The 26,163-nt window shown below is 39.7% G+C and overlaps 2 protein-coding genes and 1 long non-coding RNA gene across 5 annotated transcripts; 2 read left to right on the top strand and 1 right to left on the bottom strand.

The window, feature by feature from the left end:
* Nucleotides 1–2,602: 2,602 nt before the first annotated feature.
* On the top strand, nucleotides 2,603–12,586 carry zgc:175280 (cationic amino acid transporter 2 family protein). The gene is given in 13 exon segments (XM_046839196.1): nucleotides 2,603–2,664; nucleotides 4,636–5,006; nucleotides 5,961–5,975; nucleotides 5,978–6,115; nucleotides 6,647–6,809; nucleotides 7,022–7,152; nucleotides 7,482–7,704; nucleotides 8,766–8,902; nucleotides 9,026–9,128; nucleotides 9,688–9,803; nucleotides 10,030–10,196; nucleotides 10,288–10,396; nucleotides 11,506–12,586. Coding segments are annotated over 12 exon segments (1,821 nt in total). The 5' UTR covers nucleotides 2,603–2,664; nucleotide 4,636; the 3' UTR covers nucleotides 11,655–12,586.
* Nucleotides 4,870–7,559, bottom strand: LOC124379098. Its single transcript, XR_006924374.1, has 3 exons — nucleotides 7,453–7,559; nucleotides 6,059–6,159; nucleotides 4,870–4,995 (listed from the first exon to the last, which is right to left on the bottom strand). It is a non-coding gene; the product is annotated as an uncharacterized LOC124379098 (long non-coding RNA).
* A 973-nt stretch (nucleotides 12,587–13,559) lies between the features above and the next one.
* Nucleotides 13,560–25,864, top strand: zgc:152816 (uncharacterized protein LOC777712 homolog). Of its 3 annotated transcripts, none has more exons than XM_046839195.1 (20): nucleotides 13,560–13,717; nucleotides 14,676–15,422; nucleotides 17,147–17,208; nucleotides 17,673–17,764; nucleotides 17,977–18,020; nucleotides 18,128–18,244; nucleotides 18,336–18,461; nucleotides 20,037–20,204; nucleotides 20,340–20,461; nucleotides 21,207–21,657; nucleotides 21,889–21,976; nucleotides 22,081–22,097; nucleotides 22,221–22,361; nucleotides 22,884–23,012; nucleotides 23,136–23,264; nucleotides 23,699–23,829; nucleotides 24,660–24,762; nucleotides 24,857–24,983; nucleotides 25,233–25,354; nucleotides 25,447–25,864. In XM_046839195.1, the coding sequence occupies exons 2-20, from the start codon at nucleotides 14,727–14,729 to the stop codon at nucleotides 25,501–25,503; spliced, it is 2,922 nt and encodes a 973-aa protein (XP_046695151.1). In that variant the 5' UTR covers nucleotides 13,560–13,717; nucleotides 14,676–14,726; the 3' UTR covers nucleotides 25,504–25,864. The 3 variants fall into 3 exon arrangements, with proteins under 3 accessions (XP_046695151.1, XP_046695149.1, XP_046695150.1); XM_046839193.1 differs by lacking the exon at nucleotides 13,560–13,717 and adding an exon at nucleotides 14,185–14,559; XM_046839194.1 differs by lacking the exon at nucleotides 13,560–13,717 and adding an exon at nucleotides 14,186–14,559 and having other exon boundaries at nucleotides 20,040–20,204.
* Nucleotides 25,865–26,163: the final 299 nt, after the last annotated feature.

Below are 26,163 nucleotides of genomic sequence, written 5' to 3'. Positions count from 1 at the left end.
ACAGAGTTACATACAGAACACAGAGCTACACACAGAACACAGAGTTACTCACAGAACACAGAGCTACACACACAGAACACAGAGTTACACACAGAACACAGAGTTACACACAGAACACAGAGCTACACACAGAACACAGAGCTACACAGAACACAGAGTTACACACAGAACACAGAGCTACAGAACACAGAGCTACACACAGAACACAGAGTTACACACAGAACACAGAGCTACATACAGAACACAGAGTTACACACAGAACACAGAGTTACATACAGAACACAGAGTTACACAGAACACAGAGCTACACACAGAACACAGAGCTACATACAGAACACAGAGTTACACACAGAACACAGAGCTACATACCAAACACAGAGTTACATACAGAACACAGAGTTACACACAGAACACAGAGTTACACACAGAACACAGAGCTACACACAGAACACAGAGTTACTCACAGAACACAGAGCTACACACAGAACACAGAGCTACACAGAACACAGAGCTACACACAAACACAGAGTTACATACAGAACACAGAGCAACATACAGAACACAGAGCTACACACAGAACACAGAGTTACACACAGAACACAGAGTTACATACAGAACACAGAGCTACACAGAACACAGAGCTACACACATAACACAGAGTTACACACAGAACACAGAGCTACACACAGAACACAGAGCTACACACAGAACACAGAGTTACACACAGAACAGAGTTACACACAGAACACAGAGTTACACACAGAACACAGAGCTACACACAGAACACAGAGCTACACACAGAACACAGAGTTACACACAGAACACAGAGCTACACACAGAACACAGAACTACACAGAACACAGAGCTACACACAAAACACAGAGTTACATACAGAACACAGAGCAACATACAGAACACAGAGCTACACACAGAACACAGAGCTACACAGAACACAGAGTTACATACAGAACACAGAGCTACATACAGAACACAGAGCTACACACAGAACACAGAGTTACACACAGAACACAGAGTTACACAGAACACAGAGCTACACACAGAACACAGAGTTACACACAGAACAGAGTTACACACAGAACACAGAGTTACACACAGAACACAGAGCTACACACAGAACACAGAGCTACACACAGAACACAGAGTTACACACAGAACACAGAGCTACACACAGAACACAGTGTTACACACAGAACACAGTGTTACACACAGAACACAGAGCTACACACACAGAACACAGAGTTACACACAGAACACAGAGCTACACACAGAACACAGAACTACACACAGAACACAGTGTTACACACAGAACACAGAGCTACACACAGTGCAAAAACAGACAACACAGGACAGTGTAGAATAGATACACAAAACACACAAGAGCGCCACCAGTAAACCTGCTGTATTAAAAGTCTTATATACAATGTGCTAAAATGAACTGCATACAAGAGTGTATTTGTAAACAGAAACACAATTTAGTGCAAAAACAGCAGTAGCAGCATTAAAGAGGTGCAGAACAGCATGTAAACACTATAATAAGGTGAAATATCAATATAATATGGTGGTAGAATGGATTGAAATGAGTAATGAGTGTGTGTTAAGTTCAGGTTGTACAGTTCAGTAACATACAGTTGAGTGTGTGTGTGTGTGTGTGTGTGTGTGTGTGTGTGTGTGTGTGTGTGTGTGTGTTTGTACAGTTTAGATCTGTGTTGTGAGGAATTTGATGGCTTGAGAGAAAAAACTGTTGTATAGTCTGTATGTGAGGCCCGAATGCTTCGGATCTTCTTTCCTTATAAGGTTTGAACACACACACCTGCGTGACTATATCACACTCGGTATCTGAATTCACAATCTTTCACACGAGTCCAGGGATGAGAACACAAACACATGTACAACCACACAGTCCTGGATTTGAACTCACAACAGTCCTGGGAGGCTTTTTTTAAATAATAAGTATTCATAATGTATACTTTTTTTTAATGAATGATAACAGGGTGTGTGTTTTACTTTACAGCACACTGATACAGACCCAGAACAGAACACAGAAGGTTAATGACCCAAGAGGGGCAACTTGGCAATACTGGGGTTTGAACTGCCGACCTTCTGATCAGTATCAATAAGCCTTAACCACAGAGCTACTATATAATCACATTTGCAGCAATAACGATAAAAAGAATAATAATTATTATTATTATAGTATAGTTTATTTTTTATATTTTAAACCTTATAGTTATACTTTATAAGTTTATACTATATATATATATATATATATATATATATATATATATATATGTGTGTGTGTGTGTGTGTGTGTGTGTGTGTGTGTGTGTGAGTGTGCATATGTGTGCATATGTGTGTGAATGTGAGTTTGAAGAAGAAGATTTCGTCAAGCCTCCCAGAAATCACACTTTCCTACTAAATGTAACAGAATCTGTCAAAAACTACATGTGAACATTTTAAAACACGTGAGCTGAGACAGGAGGGGCCTGAAAGATGGACTGTGGTCAAAGCGAGGCGGCACACACACACACACACACACACACACACACACACACACACACACACACACACACACACACACACACACACACACACACACAGCCACACCTTCAGACGCTGCTCACACACTGCACTCTGAGCCCTCAGGTAAGAGAACACACACTTACAGCTTGACTGCTTCAAATCTACTTTTTTTATTTTTATACAAATCTGATTTAAATGAATGCATTAGCAAACGCAATCACACACACACACACACACACACACACACACACACACACACACACACACACACACACACACACACTTCCCTGATTTACCTTCTAATGACTTTGAATGATGTAAACGAATGAAAAAGAAGTGAGAAATGGTCATTAATGTTTATATTGTATATAGTTTATGTATTATATTTAATAAATCAGCTTAGACTCGTGTAAACTGTGAGCTGTGAGATGATCTATGAGCTTTAATTATACAATATTGGTCCAATTTTTCTGAAGTTGATCTGGAGATAAACTTCAAGACAATTATAAAGGTAAATTAGAGACAAACATGAAAATGTTTTATAAATTATTCCCAAGAAAACGCAAACAATTAATTATGGTAGTATGACATTTATTACATGTATTATGATATTATTAGTAGTAACAGTATTAATAATATTACACATCAAGTGAAATATTGGACTATAGGCGATAGATTGGATAGAGGAGGTCAGCGACATCATTAGGATTAGATTAGATTTGGAAGGTTCATTCATTTTATTGAACCCATTCTAATCTTTAATACGTTCACTATCCATAAATCAGTTTTATTATACACGCGAAGTCAATTTCCTCGTAAGTGAGTCCTGAGTGAGAGGCGAGGAAGGAAACCACGGTTCCCTCTGACATCAGACATGATACACATGTGATTTACGATTCGGTTATCTTTTAATGGGATGTAAAAAATACAGTAAACCATTTTGTGTGTTCATTCGGATGGAGCTGTCTCAGATTTTTGTTTTTGCTGCCTGTGGAGTATTTCAGCTGAATCATCACGTTGTTAAGCAGTGTTTAGGATCTAAAGTCTACAGAAATATTACTTCCAGTGACGTGAGATTTAGCAGAGGTTGTGAAGAACACGCTTTTTCTCATCACAGAAAGCCTGTGTTTTTCCTCAAAATGGAAAGAAGTGTTGAGTTTCTCATTATGAGTAACAGACGCGCTTATTAAAGTCAGAATGTGCACTTCAATTATGACATTTAATTATATGACATCATGTTATAATTTTATATATATATATATATATATATAATTGGGACAGCCAATAGAATTCAAGATACTGTAAAAATGACATCATGTTCCAGTCAACATAATAAACAACTGAAATTCAATTAAACGTGTGAGGTATTTTATGGTCTTCTTTTAACATTTAAAATATAAATTAGATTTGTTTTATATATATATAATACATTTGATGGTGTTGATTAATTTTCTATAGCTGCAGCTGTGACCATAGAACAAGTTTCTGTGAAAAATGTTGAAACTCTGAGTGTTTATGGTTTTTTATACTCAAACTTGGTAATTTAACAAAATATAAACATTTCCTTTGATCAAACAAATCAATTAATGTCCAGATGTTCCACTTTATTTTCATTAAAAAATTCTCCTTTAGCATGAAGAACAGCTTCACACTCTTGAAGCATCCAAACACGTTCTCCAAACGTTCAGCTGAAACACTTGCGCTGCCTCTTGGACATTTTTCTCTTGTAAAATGTTCTTCACTAGTTGAAACAAAAGGAACATGCATGAGCCTCAAAAACCGACATAAACCAGTTGTTTACACAATTTTCCAGACACGTCAAATCTGCACGTTCTGCCATGTTATTGTTCCTACATCGACATCATGTTCACAGACAAGCGTGCAGCTTGTTTCTCTTACTGACATTAAGATGATGTTTATACTGAAGCCGCTGTGATGTAGGTGAGAACAGGAACTAATAGACTCACAGATGCTCCACAATGTAATGACTTCACACATGCTGTTATAGGAAACTAATCAGCATCTCTCAGCTCCACTCGCCGCTCATCAAATCCAAATAAACTATTTATTGACTGTATTTATTCTTCATCCCAGGATGCCTTTCTCGAAGCTGCTGTCTTTCCTGAAGAACCTGTCGCGGGTAAAGCCGTTGGAGCCAGATGGCGAGAGTTCCGATTTCCGCCGCTGTTTGACCACTCTGGACCTGGTGGCACTGGGCGTGGGCAGCACGCTGGGCGCCGGGGTTTACGTGCTCTCGGGAGAGGTGGCGCGCACCGTATCAGGCCCCAGCATCATCATCTCCTTCCTCATTGCTGCCATTGCGTCGGTGTTTGCCGGGTTGTGCTACGCCGAGTTCGGTGCCCGTGTGCCCAAAACAGGTTCTGCGTATCTGTACAGCTACGTGACTGTGGGAGAAGTGTGGGCCTTCATTACAGGATGGAACCTGCTGCTGTCCTACGTCATAGGCAAGAAAACACAACAAATAAGCCATTCATTCAGATTCATTCAATCAGTGTGAAAAATGGTACTGAACTTTATTACAGAAATATAAAAATACAGTACTGAATCATGAAAATGTGCGAAAGGAAATATATATGAATGCATTCGTATATGAATAGAATTATAAATTATTAATACATTGGAAACCACTCCTATAAAACCTCTGCAAATTTGACCTGGAAAAATAAAGCTAGGAATAAAATACAGCACAGACAACATGAGATCCTAGAAAATAGGATCTTTAGGAAACTAGAAATATGTAGGAATATTCACTGGGAACATGGGATTTTGGAAATATGAGCTTCCAGATTGTGGAAACATGATTATGGGAACATAAAGTTACAAGGCAGAGTGACTACAGCCAAAAAATCAACAAAACCTAAAGAAAACATCTAAAGAAAATAGGAGGTTAAAAAATGTAGAAAACAACAACCCAGCCAAGAAAGATCAGTGAGGACACTGAATGGGAAAATATATCGTGGAATAGTGGGAATATACTGTAGATACATGAAACCGTCCCTCATCTCCTCATAAAATATTCCTCCAGTTACAGTTCTTTGTGGAGTTAAAGTAGTGGGAAACCTCCATGTGTATAATGGATGCAGTCCAATGTTCTGTTCTTCTGCACATCGGCTCCTTAATGAAGAGAGACCCCCATCTCCCAACTCTCAGCTACACTTCTCCTCTCAGTCTCAGTCTTATCTCAGTCTACCTGCTACTGATTGGGCACAACTAAATAAAACTGGCAAAATAAATCCATGAGCCTAACCCTAACCCTAACCCGAGTCCTGGAAGTGCAATAATCTGGTTTCTAGCTACAAACATCAATAATGTCATTGTAAATATCTGTGTAGATGCTGAACAGGGTTTGGGTAAGGGTTAGTTCTTCTCATTTATATGACATGCTGTGATTTCTGCAGGTACGTCGAGCGTGGCCGAGCCTGGAGCGGAACATTTGATGATCTCATCGGGAACGTCATTGATTCGTATTTGAGGGAACATGTAGCAATGGACTTACCTGGACTCGCTCCTTACCCAGACTTCTTTGCAGCTGCACTTATCATGCTTCTGGCAGGTCAGATTCTCCAGTCAAGTTCAGACGTTTGTGTCATTTTAGAACTAAAGAAAAACACAATTTCTTTTAGATATCAAGAAAGATTATTATTTTTTAATTGCAAAGAAAGAAAGACAGAAAAACCTAAATATACATTTGTTTCATACTGGAACAGTTTTGGGTTTTTTAAGTTCAAGGGAAAGTTTGTGTATAAACTTTGTGAGAACACAAAGTTTGGAGAAGAACTACATATGCTGGAAAAGTACAAATTAAATTAAATTAAATTAAATTAAATTAAATTAAATTAAATTAAATTAAATTAAATACATGAAAAACCTATTTAAAAATTATTTTAGTTTTTTTATTTAATATACCCACATTTCATTAATTTTAATCTCCCATAATATACAGTATATTTTCACTTTAATATGTAATTTAAATTTTATAAATAATACATTTTCCTTTTTTCATATTTATAAAATAATAATTATTTGCTGTATTAGGAGAATTTGTGACGTTCTGAATTGTTCATATTTCTAAATCTTTTCTCAGGAATTCTCGCTTTCGGAGTAAAAGAGTCCGCGATGGTTAACAAGATCTTCACCGGTGTAAATGTTCTGGTGCTGCTGTTCGTCATCATCGCTGGATTTATTAAAGGCAACATTAATAACTGGAATCAAACCGAGGAGGACATCATCAACACCACGACGTCCATGTAGGTCTTTTTATCAACGCTTTTTCACAATATAATAAAGATTCTGCAACATGTTCAGTCCAGTGCGAACGCATCACTGAGACATTGTGTCCTTCATGTTCTCAAATGTTCTTACGTCCACATAGAAACCTGTGATCATTTTTATTGCAGATAAATTCAGAAATCCAACACATTACTGATGCACTTTTCGCTTTTGGTTGTTTTTCTTGCAGCAACCCGAACACTACAGATTTTTCTAAATACGGAACTGGAGGATTTTTCCCTTTCGGATTCGAGGGAACGTTGGCCGGAGCTGCGACCTGCTTCTACGCTTTTGTAGGATTCGATTGTATCGCCACTACGGGTGCTTCATCTCATTAAACATGGAATTACCCTTTCAGTATGGAGTAAATTCAGAGAAAATCTGGGATAAAGAAAACAACCTTGTAAAAGGATGTTCTGACCATATTTCCTACAATGCAAAAGATTTGAATATGATTTATTTATATTTATTTCTACAGAATTCAACTATGAAATAAACAGATTCTTTAATTACAAATGTAAAATACAGAGAAACCCTTTAATTTAGAAATATATTAATTTTTCCACTATATTTCAACTTGTGCTCGAAGTCTACAGCATCACCCCTCAACCCATCACTCACTCCAGACGTATGTTTTTATTCTGTTGAAGGCGAGGAGGTCCGTAACCCTCAGAAGTCGATCCCCGTGGGTATTGTGGTGTCACTCCTGATCTGTTTTTTGGCTTACTTTGGCGTCTCGGCTGCTCTCACGCTCATGATGCCGTATTACCTGCTGAGCATCCAGAGCCCGCTCCCTACGGCCTTCACACACGTGGGCTGGGAACCAGCGAAGTACGCCGTGGCCGTGGGGTCTCTGTGTGCGCTCTCTACCAGGTACAGAAGGAAAACATCTCATTCATCTCTTTCTACATTCAATAGCAGTAAAAATACATGACTCCATTTATCGTAATATTCATAGAAATTGAGGAGCAAAGGTCCTTTCCAGGTGTGTGTGTGTGTGTGTGTGTGTGTGTGTGTGTGTGTGAGAACATGAACATAACCTCTCTGTAATATAAATATGATTTTAAACGGGTCGTTTTGACTCCAAACACCATTTAAACCTCGTTATCATCTTCTCAAACAACAAAAAACAAATCACTTGTGCAGAAAGATGAGCTCTGATGGGTTCGGTGATGAGGTCGGACGCCATAAAGTCTTGGATGATGCCAAATCTCGTAAAAAATAAATACCAGCCAGAAGTGAAGGAACATGAATAAATGAAAGACCAGGAGTTAAACATTTACTCGTCTGAAAGGTTAATGCTGGTTTTGCTGGAATGAATTTTCCTCAGATCTGAAACGATGTCATTTTTTTATGTTTAGAAATAAAAAAACGGGGGGGAATAAATTGTACATGTCCGTACTACTAGATTGGTGTCTTTATTATTATATCTTTAAAATGTATTTCACCTGGAGATGTGGATATAATATCTTTACCAAACGACTGAATGGTAAATAAGAGACGGGTGCACCTACAGGGTTGAAAAGGTACTAAAGGCACTAAAGGTACAATTTGTCTAGACAGTTTGGGCAAATTAAGAGGAAAAAACAGGAACAGACAAACTGGCAAACTAGAGATAACACACAAACATGTAGAACCAATTAACTAACATAGAAACAAGCACAGGAAGTTCTCTCGCGTTTAAGGAAAATGGGTCAGAATTAGACCAATAATCAATAACAACACATTTTAATAACAATAACAGCATATTTTATGTACAGTATCATCCACATGTCAGAATGTTATAAAATCACAAATATTTACTTATATAATAATCACTTCTTAAATTTACTGAAACTCTGTAAAAAGCCTACATTTGGAAACGAATTGAATATTAGAGATCATTTCTATTCGGTTACACAAGACTTCAGTTCTGTATTTTTGTAATCTGGCAGTTTGTTGGGTGCGATGTTCCCGATGCCACGTGTCCTGTTCGCCATGGCCCGAGACGGACTTCTCTTCAAACCCCTGAGTCGGATGAGCTCCAGGCAGAGTCCCGTCATCGCCACTCTCGTGTCAGGATTCGTGGCAGGTAACAGAGCTGAGAAACACACCTGTCTTTTTTTTAAGGGATGCAGCATTATTTTGGAAAGAAATGTCTGCTGTTTGGTGGTTTTAGGTTATTTGTAGATTATAAAGTGTGTGTCATTTTCAGCCATCATGGCACTCGTGTTCGACCTGAAAGCTCTGGTGGACATGATGTCCATCGGGACGCTGTTTGCCTACACTCTGGTGGCCATCTGCATCCTCATCCTCAGGTACCACTGATATTCACTTCACTCTTTCCTCCTTCTCATTTTCCTGTAACAGTCCGTCTATCTGTCTATTGAGAAACTCAGATGGTTCGACTTATGATTTTTTATTCTTATGATGATGATTTGACTGTTAACTGTTACTTAAACTGGAGACTCCTTCCGTAACTCTACAGTCATTTCTTCTCACAGTAAACAAATTACATCCCGCATTTCTTCTGCTCATCTGGAACCTCAAACCAATGATCAAAATCCCAGTATTCACCATTAAAGTTCCACCACACGCAGAACTTCTCCATGGAGCTCAGTGAGGTCATTAGGAAATGTGTACAATCGCTGTCTCACGCTGGATAGATCTGGAACTGGATGTTACGATGTTTACTGTGTTTATAACTAAACTACCTGTGTGTTCACTGCTCTGAACTCACATCTGAACATCCAGCCAATCACCCAGTCTGACCCTGTAGAAATATACCTTATCAGCACTTTCTGAATAATAAAGATATCAGAAATCTCTCACCATTAAAGCGTAAGTGTGTAATTGTGCGACTGTGTGTTCACACAGATACAAAGGGGATTCGGACGAGCTGAGCGAAAAGGAGAGGTGGAGCTTAATCCGACCACCATCTTCACCTACAGCCACCAGCTCGAAAGTCGTCTCCTTCCTGACCATAGCCATCAGTGAGTCGTTAAAACATTCATCTGAATAAATTACACAGGAGCAGAATGTGTTCGTATACAAACCTGTGAACGAGCTGCAGCTCTGGAAATCTTATCAATTAAATCTGCAATGAATGATCCAAGAATTTAACATCTACAGCTTCAGTATCAAGTCTCTTAGTGACACTGTGTGTGTGTGTGTGTGTGTGTGTGTGTGTGTGTGTGTGTGTGTGTGTGTGTGAGACAGTCGTGTTGATCGTGGCCTTGAGTGTGACTCTGACCAAGGGGCTGGAGTCAGGCCTGGTGGAGACGTGGTGGATGATTCTGATCATCTGTGTACTCGTGCTGTTTTTATTGACCGCCATCTTCATCATCTGGAGACAACCTCAGAACAGCACCAAGGCCGCCTTCATGGTGAGACCTCGTGGTGGGATTAAAACCTTTATCACACTTCACTTATGCTTCCTATAGCGGCTAAAAGTTTAGAAATGCTTTCCGGTTACAGGTTCCTCTCGTGCCAGTGCTTCCCATTGTTAGTACTTTTGTCAACATTTATCTGATGGTTCAGCTTGGAGGAGAGACTTGGATCCGTTACGCCGTGTGGATGGCAGTAGGTGAGGATAAAATCATCAAATGCTGGTGTTGTCCATCATTAACCTTCATTAAATTCTCATAACCTTCACAAAAATCCTCATAACCTTCATAAACTTATCATAAACTTCACACAAATCCTCATAACCTTCATTAAATTCTCATAACCTTCATTAAATTCTCATAACATTTGCAAAAATCCTCATAACATTTGCAAAAATGTTTATAACCTGTATATAATTCTCATAACCTTTACATAAATCCTCAGAGCCTTCACAAAAAAATCCTCATAACCTTCATAAAATTCTCATAACCTTCACAAAAATTATCAGAACTTTCATAAAATCCCCATACCCTTCATAAAAATCCATATAACCTCCACAAAATCCTCAAATTCCTCATAAAATTCTCAGAGCCTTCACAATAATCTACACAACCGTCGGAATATCTTCATAACCTTCACAAAGAATCTTTGTAATAAAATAAAAATCTTCATAATCTCCATAAAATCTTCAGAACCTTCATAATATCATCATAGCCTTCACAGAAATCCTCATAACATTCATAATATCCAAAGTGTTCATACAGAACCAGAACCCGTTTTATTGTAAGATAATACGTTGTGAGGACTGGGAGAAGAACGTGGAGATTATAGTATGTAATGATTTCTGTGGAACATGGTGGAAAGGGGCATCACTGTTTAGGGTTGTTTCTCTCTTTAATAACTATTTATTTACGTATCGTTTAAACTGGAATGTAACGGCACTACTTTATCTGCGTGTGTGATTCGGAGCAGCAGAATCGCAGATGAACGAGTCGTAAATAAAATGCATGATGGAAATGTAGCGTTATTTTGATCCTTTCAGTCAGTTTTGTTTCGTTTGTTTGTTGTGACCATGGTATAAGGTGATAATCCACAGTGAGGTGTGAGATCTTACACCATTATAACCCTCTCCGCTTCACTTCTGGACGTTCTTCACCTCCACATCATGACCTCACACCTCCACCTGGATCATCATCTCACTAACATCTGTCATTTATTCAAACCAAAATAATCACATGACATGTATCTTTGATTAGTAGGTCATTGTTTGTTCTCAACAAAGTGTAACTGGACATTTCTGCTGTTCAGGGATGCTGATTTATTTCTGCTACGGCGTTTGGCACAGTGTCCAGAAGACGCGAGACGAATATGCTCAGAGCTTTGAGCCGCAAACCGTCTCCGGCCAAATGGAGAAATCGAAGAAAGAGGATGTTTGTCTACAACAAACCAAGTTATAAAGTTCTCCCCGAATCGCAACACGTTCTCGACCCGTGCCTGATGATTATTGATGATGGATGACGAGTGTGTGTGTGGGTGCAGATCAGGATGTGATGTGTGGATTTGTACAAAGAAAAAAAAGAGAAAGACTTTTACAAGACAGACGTAACAAATTAAGCAAACAGTTTGACCGTCTGAAAAAGCCTTTATACATATTATATAACTATATATTTTTGTAATATATGCTGTGTTTTCTGTGCTGAATTCTGATCATTAATTATGAATAACTGTGGCTGCATTGGATTATATACAGTGTCTGTGAAAAGTGTGGAAACTCAGTGTTTTATGGTTTTATGTGCACGTTCCTAATGTTTCTATGCAACAAACTCAATAGTGAAGATTAGATTTTTTTTACCAAACAAATCTATAAATGTTCGGATGTTCCACTTTATTTTTATTGAAAAATCCTCCCTAAGCATGAAGAACAGCTTCACACGCTCTCAGCATCACAACACCATTGTGTTTCTTGTGTTCTTCACTAGTTGGAGATTTCTTTCTTTCTTTCCTGTGATGCAGTTCATCTCAGTGCAGTTCAGTAGGATTGAGGTGTGGTGTCTGGGCAGGTAGTTCTATGATAAATATCACTCCAGACGTCTGTTTTCTCTCTAAATAACACGTACAGAACTCAGACGTGCGCTTCGGCTCGTCGTCTTGTTGTACGGTGAAGTCGGTTCCGATGACCCGCAGTCCAGACGGAACTGCACGGTGATGAAGTGTGGAATAGGAGACGTGTCGGGACTCCACAGAACGTTTTTCCACTCATTCACTCTCCAATTCCTGTGTGTTTTGAACTTTTATGTAACGTGTGTTTGACGACTATAAATGAGTTTCCACACTTTTCACAGACACTGAATATATTATAAAGATGTGTAAATATTATTCTTTTTTTCTACGGGAGACTAAAAGCAGAAAAAAAAGAACATGTATATGTTTATTTACTGTCTTTATTTGTTTCTTTTCTTTTAAGGAAAGCAACATTAAACATTATTCCTGGGATTCAATTGTTCAAGGTCTTCAAGGCATTATAATACTTCATATATAACAGATGAATTTCTAATACAAGTTATAACATATTTATATATAATATACCTAAAATAATAATAGTTATTATTATAACTAGAGAAAGAAAGAAAGAAAGAAAGAAAGAAAGAAAGAAAGAAAGAAAGAAAGTCACTGCTATGACAGATGACAAGCAAAAAAAAAAAAACAGTAAGAAAATGATTGATTGAAATAAATATGGGCAGAGAGAAAGAGAGAGAGAGAGAGAGAGAGATTAGGATATTATTATATTTTATATTTTACATAGAGTTTGCTTACGAACATGATTAATTTTAAGAGCGACTAAAACAGGAAGACTGTTAGAAAGACATTATACCGAAAGAGAGATTCATGGATGATATTAGGAGAGAGTGATACAGGTAGATTGATAGAAAAAACATATAAAGGGGGGCTTCAGCCGTGAGCTCACAGGTGTGTATCTGAGTTCTGGCAGGTGGAGGTGGAGGTGGTGTTATGGACATTCCAAGCCAGAACCTGAACTTGTGGAAAATCATAATTCCAATCATCTGGAACACATCTGGAACTCTAAACAGCCTGAAAGATGGTGTTGAGGTTCATGACTGTAGCTTGAGAGGTGTCCGAGTTATAAAGAGCTTTTGTGATGGAAAAAACATCAATTTGAGATATTTTGGTTTCAGAATAATAATTTTACAATTAAAAAAGAAATGCACTACAAAAGCAATACGCTGCTGTGTAAATGCAGTGGGGTAATTATTCGTCCCCTAGCTATCTGATTCTTTCTTCTATTGTTCTTGACCGGTATTATACGATATCGCTGTGGAGAGCGGTGTTGTATCGCCGGTACCGGTGTGGCGGTGTGACGGTGTGGATCAGTCCGGCCCTGACCCAGCCAGTCCGGCACACTGTGCACAAAAACATGGCGGAGTGAACATTTCATCTGCGTGGATATAAGCAGAGTATTTCCGTGCATCGAAAAAAGAAGACATTCTTCAAATACACTGCGGTATTTATGATAAAACTGTAAAAAAAAAAAAAAACCCGATATTTTTATTTATTTATTCGGCGCCCGTGTGAAAGCGGATACTTCACTGTTTACAATATGTTTAGCTAGCTAGCTGTACTTAGCTTAGCCCAGCTTGCTTAATCTTTTTTTGCACTGCGTAAAAAGTCTATAATGTGTTTATAAAGAAAGCACAAATTAATCAGTCTTTTATTTCCTGGTGGTTTTTGGATCCGTTTTGCAACATGCAGGTTTAAAAACCGGAATCAGATTTTTAGCTTGTTGTGCAAAACAATGTGTGGCCGTATCCCAATCGGGTAACTTCCCACTTTCTTAAGAGCCCTACATAGCGTTTGAATTAATCGCGTCCTGAGCCCTTCCTAGGGCACTAGACGTCCAACAGAGAGCGATTTGGGTTCCGCCGGCCTCGCGTGCTAGTCCCCTCTTTTTTGTAAACCTCACGCTAGCTAGCGTTAGCAATTTGATCACATTTGAGTGTTTTTATAATATTGAAATATTCACGGATTTCATCTGAATGTCGATAACGACAGACTTTTGATAGAAAAAGAGAACGTAAATTAATCTGGTGTGTTAAAAAAAGCAATAAATGCTTATTTTTTTTAGGATTAGCCGCTAGCAGGCTAGTAACCGGCCGTGTATTTACGCTAACGCTTCATAAATATGTAAATATTTATAAATGCAAATTTTTCCGATTAATTAATATATTTTTTTAGTAGCAGCTGAGCGCATGCTCATACATGTAGTAATAATATTAATATCATAAATAAAATCATTATTATATGTTGTTGGCATGTGTGCACTTAAACCTCAGTCCCCATATTAAGGTAATATTAATATAAATATCAGATAAAAGGTGTATTAATTTGCTTTCTATTCATGTAATCATTAATAATGAATTTCTCCTGCTGTATTATTAATGTTTTTCTGTTTGTGTGTGCAGTGGAACATCAGCGAGAGGATTTCCTCTCCACTCCAGAGTCCTGATTTGAAGATGGAGTCTTCGGACAGCGCGCCTGAATCGGCTCCCATTAACACTCAGAGCCTCTACTCGGCTCTGGGCCTGAGCTCGGAGGACATCGAGGCTTTGGCTCAAATCCCCGAGAACGAGATCAGCGTGGAAACGTTACCGTATCTCATCATGCAGCTCAAAGCCAAGCGCGCTGAAAAGGCTGCTGCTGCCTCTGCCACCGCTGCTGCCCCTGCCGCTGCCCCTGCTCCTGCCCTTTCCCCTGCCCCTGCCCCTGCCCTTTCACCTGCTCCTGCCCCTGCCCTTTCCCCTGCTCCTGCCCCTGCCCTTTCCCCTGCCCTTACTGACTCCGCCCCCGCTCCCAACACAGACTGTAGTGACAAACCGATGGAGGAGGAGGAGCCTAAAGAGGCCAATCAGGAAATGGAGTCTCTGGAGGAAAAGAAAGAAAAACATGAAAGCCCACCGTCTTCGAGCGCGTCACGTCAAACATCCAGCCATGATCACGATCACGATCACGAGCATCACGGGAAGGGGGACGGGCACAGAAGGGCAGAGCGAGCGAGCACGGGGGGCAGGAGGGACTCCAGGTCCAGGAAGTCATCCCGGGAGAGACAGAGCGGAGACGGAGCCACGTCAGAGGAAACCGAGTTCGATGACAAACCTACGGTTTTCCCACACATCTGTACGCTCTGCAAGACTGAGAGCAACGGCTCCAAGGTAGAAGATCCAAACTACGTTAATATTGTACGCTCTGAAACCGACCTTCGATCATATCGTAGCTCTGAGTAACAAAGTGCAACGACACGGGAATGATTTTTATTTGATTTATTTATTTACTGAATGATTTCTCTTCCTCTTCTCCTGTACGTACACAAAGCCGGGTAGAAGGTACAGTGGCCTGCAGAGTTCAGTCCTCTGCCTGATGGTGTTAGTATTTTGCGCTCTTTCAGGAGGAACGTGGGTAAAGCTGCCTCCGACGTCATCCGTAATAAAGTTCGTCCTCTCGGATGTTTTCTGGAAGCACAGTGTGCGTGTGCATGTGTGTGTGCTTCAGTGCACAGTGATAAAAACATATCTCATCTCGCTGGTGATTATGGTGTTTTTCTTTTTGAGCATGAAAGGGGTGGAGTCAATGCAGATTGGGGGCGTGTCTATAAAACAAGCTGTCGAGCTTCGTGATTAATCAAAGGCTAGATTCAGAAAGATCTTAAAAAACCAACAACAACAACAAACACATCACTGTTCATTTCAATACCAACATTCAAATGTTGCCTCTTTGTTTCTCGCTCACTGTCTGTTGCTTTATTTATCTCTGTATTTGTTTGTCTGTCTGTCTACCAGTCTATCTCAATGTCTATCCCAATTTATTTTTCTGTACTTGTCTCTGTCTGCATGTGTCTCTCCCTCTTCATCTCTCTTTCTGTCTGCATGTCTCTCTCTCTCTCTCTTTCTAATCTCCTTTCATTTTCCTATTTACACCAGAGTTGTAAACATTTTCCAAACAAACTCACACTAAAACCTCTGATAGCACATTTACATCCCTGTATAATTTGTGTGTAAAAACCGCATGGTGCCTCTTCCTGAGTCGTTTCCTTTAGGTCAGTATTTACTCTCCATCTCTTCTAGCTGATACGCCGACATCGAGAAAAACAGGCAGGTTTTTAACCGGACAGACGAAGCGATTGAGTCAGTTATTAAAGATATAAAGAAAATAACTCTAAACTGTATCGACTACTAAAGTCGATGAAGCGGCATCTCAGTGCGGAGGAACCGCGGAGACCGAAAACCTCCTACTTGCATGTTTCTACAGAACATTAGGTCTCGTTTAGGATTGTTACACTTTGCCAAAGATGTATGTATGAGAGGGAACAAAAAGGCCTTCAGCACACAGAGAGAGAGAGAGAGAGAGAGAGAGAGAGAGGCGTGGAGAGAGGGAGAGAGGGAGAGGAATGCTCACAGAAGCCTTGGCTTTTTCTTTAGTTTGCCTGTAACTTCAGGGAAGTGGAGGTGAGATTTGACACATGGCCTAGACCTGAGCACAGCCATGCAATGTTCTTGGAGATAAAGTTTCACTGTAGTGCTGTTGCAGAAAAACTGTTTTGTGATGTAAACATTACCTTTATTGCCCTGAAGTTGGTTGTTTTCCTGTAACCACGTGTTTCACGGCACCAGCAGTTAACTAGCATTTCCAAATACATTTTTTTTTCTTCGACACTGAAAACTCCTTCCACAAATTTGCATGCGCGTCCCCAGCATCTTTTTTTGTGCAGCTGTACACACCCTTGTAAACAACTTTGTTACTATAGCAACCATACTATGTTACTAGATCTTAATGGATGTGGTGGCCAATCAGAATGCAGAATTCAGCAGCAGTGTGTCATGAACATTCATGAACATTATTTAAAAAATATGGGTTTAATTGTGTTGGGGTTTTTTTTCAGGCATGGCACAGTCACATCCGTGGCATCCGACACACCAAAGCACGGAGAGAGTACATAATGCTGTAAGTTTCTCTGCTGCTGATCTACACCACGTCTCAGGGGAAATTCTGTATTATTGTGATCATTGATAATAACTAAGATTTAAAAAAAAATTTAACTTTATAAGTTTGATTACAAATGACATACAGCAGCATCAGTGTGGGAAAAGCAACGTGTGTGTGTGTGTGTGTGTGTGTGTGTGTGTGTGTGTGTGTATATCACCTGATCTAATTCTTCAGGTGTCCATTTCCATCTGTCTAATAAGAGTTTTTGTACAGTTGTTTAAATCTTTGATATCGTTATAAACAAGGATGATTCTAATCTCGCTTCCTGTCTCTTTGTTCGTTTATCTTTCTGTTTCTCTCTCTCTCTCTCTCTCTCTCTCTCTCTCTCTCTCTCTCTCTATTTCACTTTCTCTCAGTTCCTGTGTACAGTAGTTAAGTGCGTGTGTGTATATAAATTTCCCAGCATGCTTTGTTTTTTTCAGGTCCGGCCCATCAGATGATTCGTACTCGTCTCGTCGAGGTTCTCGCTCGTCTCAGCCCACTAAGCGCTCCTACAGTTCAGAACGAAGTGCAGGTACCCCACACCCAGACTACACCCCCTCTCTCTCTCTCTTTCTCTCACCTCTGCCCCTCTTTACCTACAGTATGTACTTTCTTTCCTCCTTTCTCTTTTTCTTTTATTCTTTCCTTACTTTTTTTTAATTTTGTGTAATTACTTTGAAACCCGTCTTTATCTCTGTATCTAATGCATGGTATTTGCGTGTGTGTGTGTGTGTGTGTTTTTAGGAGACCTGTCCTCATCTTCTGAACGTTTTTTTCACCCTCCGAAGGTACATGATGATGATGATGATATGATAAATAATGTGTAATAAATGATTATTGCTGTATGTACACTGATGATGCTCATGACTCTCTGCTCCACGGTGATGAATTGCAGCCCTTCACCAAGGTGGTGGTGGCCAAATATCCGATGGGCAGCATGGCTGTGGCCGACATGTTGGCGCTGGGAAAACCGTTCGGAACCATAGTGAAGCATCTCATCTTCCCTTTTAAGGTAAAAAAAAAAACAGAAATGATTTGAGCTGGAAAATAACTCCAGCGTGACGTTTGCTGTGGGTGTTTAATGGGACATCGCTGTATTTCAGGGATTTCTGGAGTTCAGCTCTCATGCAGAAGCGAAGGACATGGTGACTCACTATCAGACTAAACCCGCCTTCATTAAGGGGCAACGCATCAGTCTGTGTTTATCCCCCACCGTCGAGGTCATTCATGTACGTACACATAAACCTAACACACGTACAAATCATGTCAGATTTCAGCGCTCCGAGTAGAAGGAGGTGAAAACACAGCGGTCAACGATGACACATTTTAGTCATGTGACCCAATGCACAACTGTTCTAGTCGACCTAATGGAATCAACACGGGATACAATCTGTACGCGGATGTAAAAGCGGTTTGAGCAACTGATTTTCAGCGTTTCATATCTAAGCTAAATTTTTAGTAGAGGTCGATTAATTGGCATTGATAGTTTATCGCTCGAGCTATCAGCTATCTGCAAAGATCCATGCTAATAGTTTTTCCGGGCTGCATCCATCCATTCCTGAAGCAACTGAGAAGGTCAATAGTCATTACGAAAGCGCCCTCTAGAGGCGAATCACTGTCCCCATGTGCTGTTTGTGTTTACACGTGGGACTGCTTACTGTTTTCAGAGAGCACTATATTATATTTATTATTTATAAAAATTATAAATAATAATGTATTATATCTACTAGGGGTGTAACGTTACACAAAAATCCCGGTTCTGTACGTACTGCTGTTCTAAAGTCATGGTTCGTTTAAATTTGGGTACAGTTACGGGGGAGAAATGCAAAACATACCATTGTTTTTTATTAATGCAGTTTATTATTATTAGTAGTGAGCATAAACAGTTCACATTATTTAAAACAATTTTAAATAAAATGCCTGCCTGGTTTAGTAATATACTAAATAATTGTTTATAATATTTTATAAAAATAAACACTTTTTATTATATTAATTACATTGGGTAATCAGTTAAATTGGCACAAATTAAATTGATTAAATAAAATTAAATAATTGGTTAAATTTAATTCAATGGTTTACATTTGTTAGACTCCATTTTGGTAATACAGATGTGAGTGTAAGTGTGTGTGTGTGTGTGTGTGGTTTTTATGAACAAAGATATTTAATATTGAATTTTCTAAAGATATGATCTACTGAACTGTTCTACTTATCTCAACTTTAACAAATGTCTTTATTCCTTCCGTCCTTCATTCATTCACTCCCTCGATATGTGGAATTCTCAGGATTTTCCCCTTTTAAGAGAAATTCTTGAAGCTGGACATAAAAATGCTAAATAATCCGTAGCGCTAGCGTTAGACTCTTGTTTTCAAGGTTAATAATAATTTCAAAAATGCACTCAAAGTGTGAGGCGGAGAGTAAACAAACTTGTGGTCTGCCACTTAATACATTCATGAGGGAACTCATTTTTAACAGTCCGCATTCCACACGTCGAAAGGATTGGATTCGTGATCCGAACCAAAAGCCCTGAACCGCAACATTTCGGTACGAATATGTGTATCATTACACCCCTAACATTTATCTACCTATCTGTATATCTCTTTATCTCTTTTATCCACCTGTCTGTCTGTCTGTCTGTCTGTCTGTCTGTCTGCCTGCCTGTCGTTTTTTCTGTCTATTACTGTCTGTCTATCCAGTGATCTTTCTCTCTGTCTGAAACCAATGATTAAAGTTCTGTTTTGAGACTAACGTCATTGTGTGTGTGTGTGTGTGTGTGTGTGTGTGTGTGTGTGTGTGTGCGCGCTCAGCAGCCTCCGGAGGCGTACGAGGCGTCGTCGTCGAAGCGCTCGAAGTTGTCCACCCAGTCGGTGGTGTGTTTCTCGCGTCTGCCCCCGGGGAAGGAGACGGAGGACAAGGTGCTGGACCTGGCGGCTTTATTTGGAGAAGTTCGCTATTCCAAATTTACAGAAGACAAGGTAGAAAACACGAGTAATAAATCAGGAGGAAGATTCTGGTTTATTTCCAGACAGTTTTATTTTATTATGGATTATTGAATCTTTACTTCGTTCAAAATGAGGTTCTCTTTAGAATTGAATTTCTCCACACGTCAGGCTCTGATCGAGATGGCGGACTGGCGTGACGCGGACATCATGGTGAAGTATTACCACTCGAACCCACTGAGGATTCAGGACAAGAGCATCAAAGTGTCCATGTCCTCCCGAGTAAGCATACGGTGAGAGTCGATCTTTACTTTCTAACTGTGACCAAGTGTTAGAATAAAACAGATTTTTCTTCTCCTTATAATTATTGTTTGTTTTATCTGCTTAATTTGCATATTAATAAGAAAAGCACAAAACTGTAAATGCAAGGAAATAACCTTTAACAAGGGTACTTTCAGGAACCAAGCAGTACTCTTGTAGCAAGAGGATTATTTTATTCATCTCATAAGTCCGAGTTGTTTGTTCTTTTATCACGTGACTCCAATAGAAGCTACACAATGCAATAGATCAGGTGTTTTTGGTCCGAATCTTAACATAATTGTTACTATGATTACGGGAGTCACGTGACAAAAGATCTAATGACACGGACCAGAAGAAACCAGAGGTGAAGCTACTCATACTGTTTATCATTATTTGTCTTTAGCTGCAGTCACATAGAAATGATTGGAACTATAGTAAAAGTTGGTGTGTGTAGATATTTTGGAGATTTGCATATTGAAAATGTTACTTTATTAAACATTTTATTTTTGATCAAAGGAACAAAACAAACTAAATGACAAAAAAAAAAAAAAAAGATTTGCTCATTTTGGTAAACGCGATTTAAAGAACCGAGTCACAAAAATGACTTTAACATCTTCTATAGTAACATCGGAATGTGTATTGACCTTGAGCTCCCTCTAGTGGACATTTACATGTATAGCAGCTTGTTCCTCTTGTCTGTGTCACTTATGATTTATTTTTTTTGTCAATCGCTTCCAGAGACAGCAGCCCTGAGCGTTCTTCCTCCAAAAAGTCCAACTCGAGCAAGAGCCACAGCAGCAGCAGCAGCAGCAGCAGACAGAAAAGCGAGTCGTCTTCCTCTAAGAGTGCGTCTCAGTCCAGCAGCAAGGACAAGGAGAGGGCCGACGAGAAGGAGAAAGAGGAAAAGGAGAAGGAGGGAGAGAAGAAAGATGGAGAGGAAACTGAGATCAAGGAGGAAGAAGTGGGGAACGAGGAAGGTGTTGAGGTGGAGGATGAACATGGGCTGGTAGACAAAGCTGAGGTGGAGGATGTTGCCATGGGAAATGAAGAGGTGAAGGAGGAGGAGGAGATGGAGAAAGAAGGAGTGGAACAGGTCGATGCTGAGGAAGAGAGGAAAGAGGAGGAGAAGCAAGTTCAGGAGGAAAAAGGCGAGAGTAAAGGAGAGCGAGGATCCGAGGAGGAAGTGGAGGTTTGTTGATACGGTTCTGGTGTTCACAGTGTAGGGGCGTGGCTTTTGTATGTACCTCTAGTAAAGGAGGTTTGACCATTGTATCTGCCACTCCCACTCATAAAAGGGGGTGTGGTCTTAGTGTCACTATTTCATATAAATACACTTTTAAATCGTATTGTATTAAATCATTGCAGCCTTAAATTACATCATTTTGACATTTTGAAATAAAAAGCGCTCTGTCCTCTGTAGGACGACCTGGAGGACATGGATTTCCCAGAGAATATGGACGACTTTGTCACTTTGGATGAGCTGGACACCACGGCCGGAGACTCGCTAGGTAAAGCATCATCTACAGTCCTCATCCTCGTCTACTTCCCTTTCCTTTATATAGTCAATCTTTTGTGGATTATTTAATGATTTATGTTTTTTTCCTCCTTGTAGATTCCTGTGAAGCTCAGGTTAGTAATACAATCACAACCAAATTCATATATAGAGGTGAAGCCTGTTGGAGCAGCTCTTCTAGCTTTATATAGATTGCTAAACATTTAATTGTGTGTGTGTGTGTGTGTGCACATGTGCAGGAGGGTAAGGTGGTTGTTGTGAGACCCATCAGGAACGAGTTTAAAGAGACTCGTAAAAAAGCCATGAGAGAAGCTCTGTTCAAGATGGCCGCCCCGTTTGGTGAAGTGGTGAACTTCGCCATCTCCTACTACAGACATGAGGTGTGTGTGTGTGTGTGTGTGTGTGTGTGTGTGTGTGTGTGTATAGATATCGTAACTGAGGCAGATCCGATTCCCCCGACGTTACGATGCAGTAAAAATAATCTGATGCTCTGCAGTTTAATATGGTACAGAAAATTTACTTTTATTTCAGACAGACAGCAAATCATCAATTTCCTTAAGTGTTTTCTTAAATTTACATTAAATGAACCTAGATGTTCTTTTCCTGTTCTGTCTGCAGGAAGATACAGCTCTACCTCTGCCATGTTAATCTGTATGTAAATATGATAAACGATGCGTCGGGATACAAATGCCAACGTGTCTATTCGATGCAGACTTTTTAAATTGATGAATCACATCACAACGTTTATGCACTGATGCTTATTAGTGAATCTTATCATCCCTAATATATAAATATAAACCCAGTAATGTGATTAATAGTGTTACTGTAATAGAAGAAGAACGTTCTTCGTTCATGATGGTACATGATCTCATCTGTGTATGACCCGTGTCTTCACTCCTCAGGCTCTGATCGAACTGGAGTCGGTGGAGAAAGCTCACAAGATGGTGAGCTACTATAAAAGCAGTAAGAGGTCGAAGCTGTGTGGGAGAACCGTCTCCGTGTCGCTGTGTATGGCCTTCAACACCATCGAGGTGAGAACGCTGATACTGCTGATCTCATCATATATCAGTCATTTATACTTTTATATCACATATGAAATGCTCTGTCTCTGCGTGTGTGTGTGTGTGTGTGTGTGTGTGTGTGTGTGTGTGTAGGGTCCCAGTGGAAGGACACTGTTTATCAGCATGCTTCCTCCTTTCAAATATTCAGACAAATCCCTCCTCAGACTCGCACGGCCTTTTGGAAAAATCACCGCTTATTGCTTCAACAGGGTGTACGGAACGGTGTGTAATGAGCAACACACACAATATATGCTGTAAAAACAAGCCCATGAGTTTTATGAATGTATAATAGTTATGTTAATAATAAATTATTAATCTTCAATAATAATACAAAGTGTGGGAACTCAGTGTTTTATGGTTTTTGAGAGAAACCTGCATGTTCCTAAACTTAGTAATTAAGATTTCCTTTGACCAAACAAATCTATTAATGTCCAGATGTTCCATTTTTTATTGAAAAATCCTCCCCAGAGTCTTCACACTTTTCACAGACACTGTAAATACAATAACCGATTAAGAAAAACGTTAATGCAGAGTTTTTTTTTAATCAAAAAATAAATAATTTTTGATTAGTAGTAAGTTGATTCCTAATAAAAAAAAAATCACCCCATGTTTAAAAAGAATGTACATGATTCTGATTTCAAATCTCTCGCTCTCAGTGTTATATCCAAATGGAGACTGTGGAAGCGGCTGAGAAGATGATCCAGAGGTACCTCCCCTGGCCTCTTAAATTCTACGGCACTCCGCTGAAGATCACCAAGTGCAGAAAAGGAGACTCTCTGATCCCCTGGTGGGTTTTTATTATTTTTTTAAATGTTTGTGTTGATATTATCTGTAAACATATTTTTTTTAAAACGTGCATTTAGTGTGCGTTCTTTTCCTCCATTCCTGTTTTTTTCCTCCAAAAATCAGCATAATTACAAATGTGATATTGATCTTATACAAACGAGAAGTTAATATAATAAGATTTACCTTTTAGGCAACACATTTTCTGTTTTTGTTTTATTTCATTAATAAAAATAATCCAAACGAAGCCACAGCACTGTTTTGCGTCTCTGAGCAACATGATGGTGTTGCGTTCATGAACGAATCACTCGTTTAAATGATTCGATTCAATCGCAATGACTCACTTATTAGCGGTGATTTGCTGCCACCTACAGACGCTTTTAATTTTACATTAAGTATCTTTTTTTTTTTTTTTTTTAAATCACTATTCAAATATCACTATTTAAAGTTAATGTTTAAAAGATCAAAACATTATGTATGCATTTGTAACTGCAGGTTAAAGCATGTCCCTCTGAGGTGCATCCTTCAGGTGGTCCTTCAAGTACTAGCACAATAACACACTCAGCAAAATATCATCAATCATCACTCAGATTTTTTTTTTAGTCAGTATGATTTTGTAATGTACGTGAAGGCTGATACATCATGACCTGACCTCTTTGGAAAATCCGAGATGATTATATTGCGGTGTGTCACTGATTTACACACACGACTTTGAAGAATATCAAATCAAAGTGTGATATCACATCCTGTCACCTCCCATAATCGCCACAGATCTTTCGCATGCTGAAATTCGAATACCTCAAAGTCTAATGAGTAACTTTGTGTGTGTTTCAGGACACCAGCAGATAAGTTTGAGCACTGGTATGAGCCAAAGCTTGGGAGAAACATAGACGAGAGGAAAGAGAACGGACAGACAGCCAAGAACAGCAGCGGGGAGGTGAATTCATTACGTTCTGACTAGAACTAAAGATATTTATATGATTTCAGGCTGAATTGTGTAACTAGTGGGGTGTGTGTGTGTGTGTGTTTAGGACCGCCATAGTCCTGTATCCAGCTCTGAAGGAGTGTGTGGAGATCCTGCAGGCGAGGGTGAAGATTCAGAGGAAGAGGAGAAAGACCAGACGCCCCTCGGACCGTACCAACCCGACAACCCCGTGGGTAAGAACGAGAGAGTGAGATGCTCCCCCGAGCTTCAGGAGTGTTAGTGACATCAGACATCAGAAAGTGAGGTGACGACTTCATGGGTTGAGGAGTTCAGGGCTCTCTGAGTTCTTCTCCAAATTTATCACCAGCAGCCGTGTCTTCATAAACAACCTGCATTAACTTCAATACACTCATGTGGTAACTTCAATCTGGCTAGTAGGATCATGTAGGAACCCTGCTAACCTCTCAGATCTCTCCGCTCAGGTGTCAGCTACGTCGTCCCCAAAAGCGGCTTCTTCTGCAAGCTCTGTAATGTTTTTTACACGGATGAGAAAAAAGCCAAGACGGATCACTGCAGCAGCCTGGAGCATTACAACCTGCTGAAGGTAAGAAGCGCCTCTCCATCACACCTGCACCCTGAGTACCGCGCTCACAGCCTGGGCCAGGCTTCATCACATCCCTTTCATCTCATCTGCAGAAAAAGCGTGGAGATCTGATCGAGGAGGAACAGACGGACGGACAGACGGAAGGATGAATGAGCAAACCGGTTCGCCTGTCCAGCTCCGATTTCCCTGAAGCCCATAGGGTTTTTTTGTTTTTTGTTAAAACTTAAAAAAAAAAAACAAAAAAAAAACACATAGGAGAACATTCCAGACTTTTGTGTTTTCATCTGTTTTGTTACACACTTTTTTTTTGTTTTGTTTTCGTTTTATTTGACAAACTACAGTAGAGAGAAAAACAGACAAGCTCGTTCGATAATCAGAAAAAACCTTCGAAATTGTTTCAGGTGGTTGGGTTGTGTGTGTGTGTGTGTGTGTGTGTGTGTGTGTAAGAGCAGAGTAGGGGTTACAGTCATCGTAGCTTCTTATCAAATAAACAAAAGTCTGTTTGAAAAAGGTTTGAGGTTTTTTTTTCCTCTTCATCTGCAGAACCTCGCACTCGGCTCGCAGCCTGACGCTGTCGCACCGGACGCGGTTTAGCCCTATAGTTACGAAGGAATCTGGAATTCTGGGTATTGGAATGTGGGAGGCGTCAGTTCGCAGGATGATGATGTCGTTTGCATTGATTTATTACTATTAGAATAAACGTTTTCACTTATCACTTATTCCCATCATGAGTACTGTTGCACAAATGAATAGCGCCACCTTGAGCACACACATGGAGATGCATGAAAAATACAGGACGGGTGTAGGAA

The sequence above is a fragment of the Silurus meridionalis genome, chromosome 25 (assembly GCF_014805685.1).
Source record: "Silurus meridionalis isolate SWU-2019-XX chromosome 25, ASM1480568v1, whole genome shotgun sequence".
Classification (NCBI taxonomy): domain Eukaryota; kingdom Metazoa; phylum Chordata; class Actinopteri; order Siluriformes; family Siluridae; genus Silurus; species Silurus meridionalis.
Note: the sequence above shows the minus strand (reverse complement) of the source record. Positions and strands in the feature narration are given on the sequence as shown.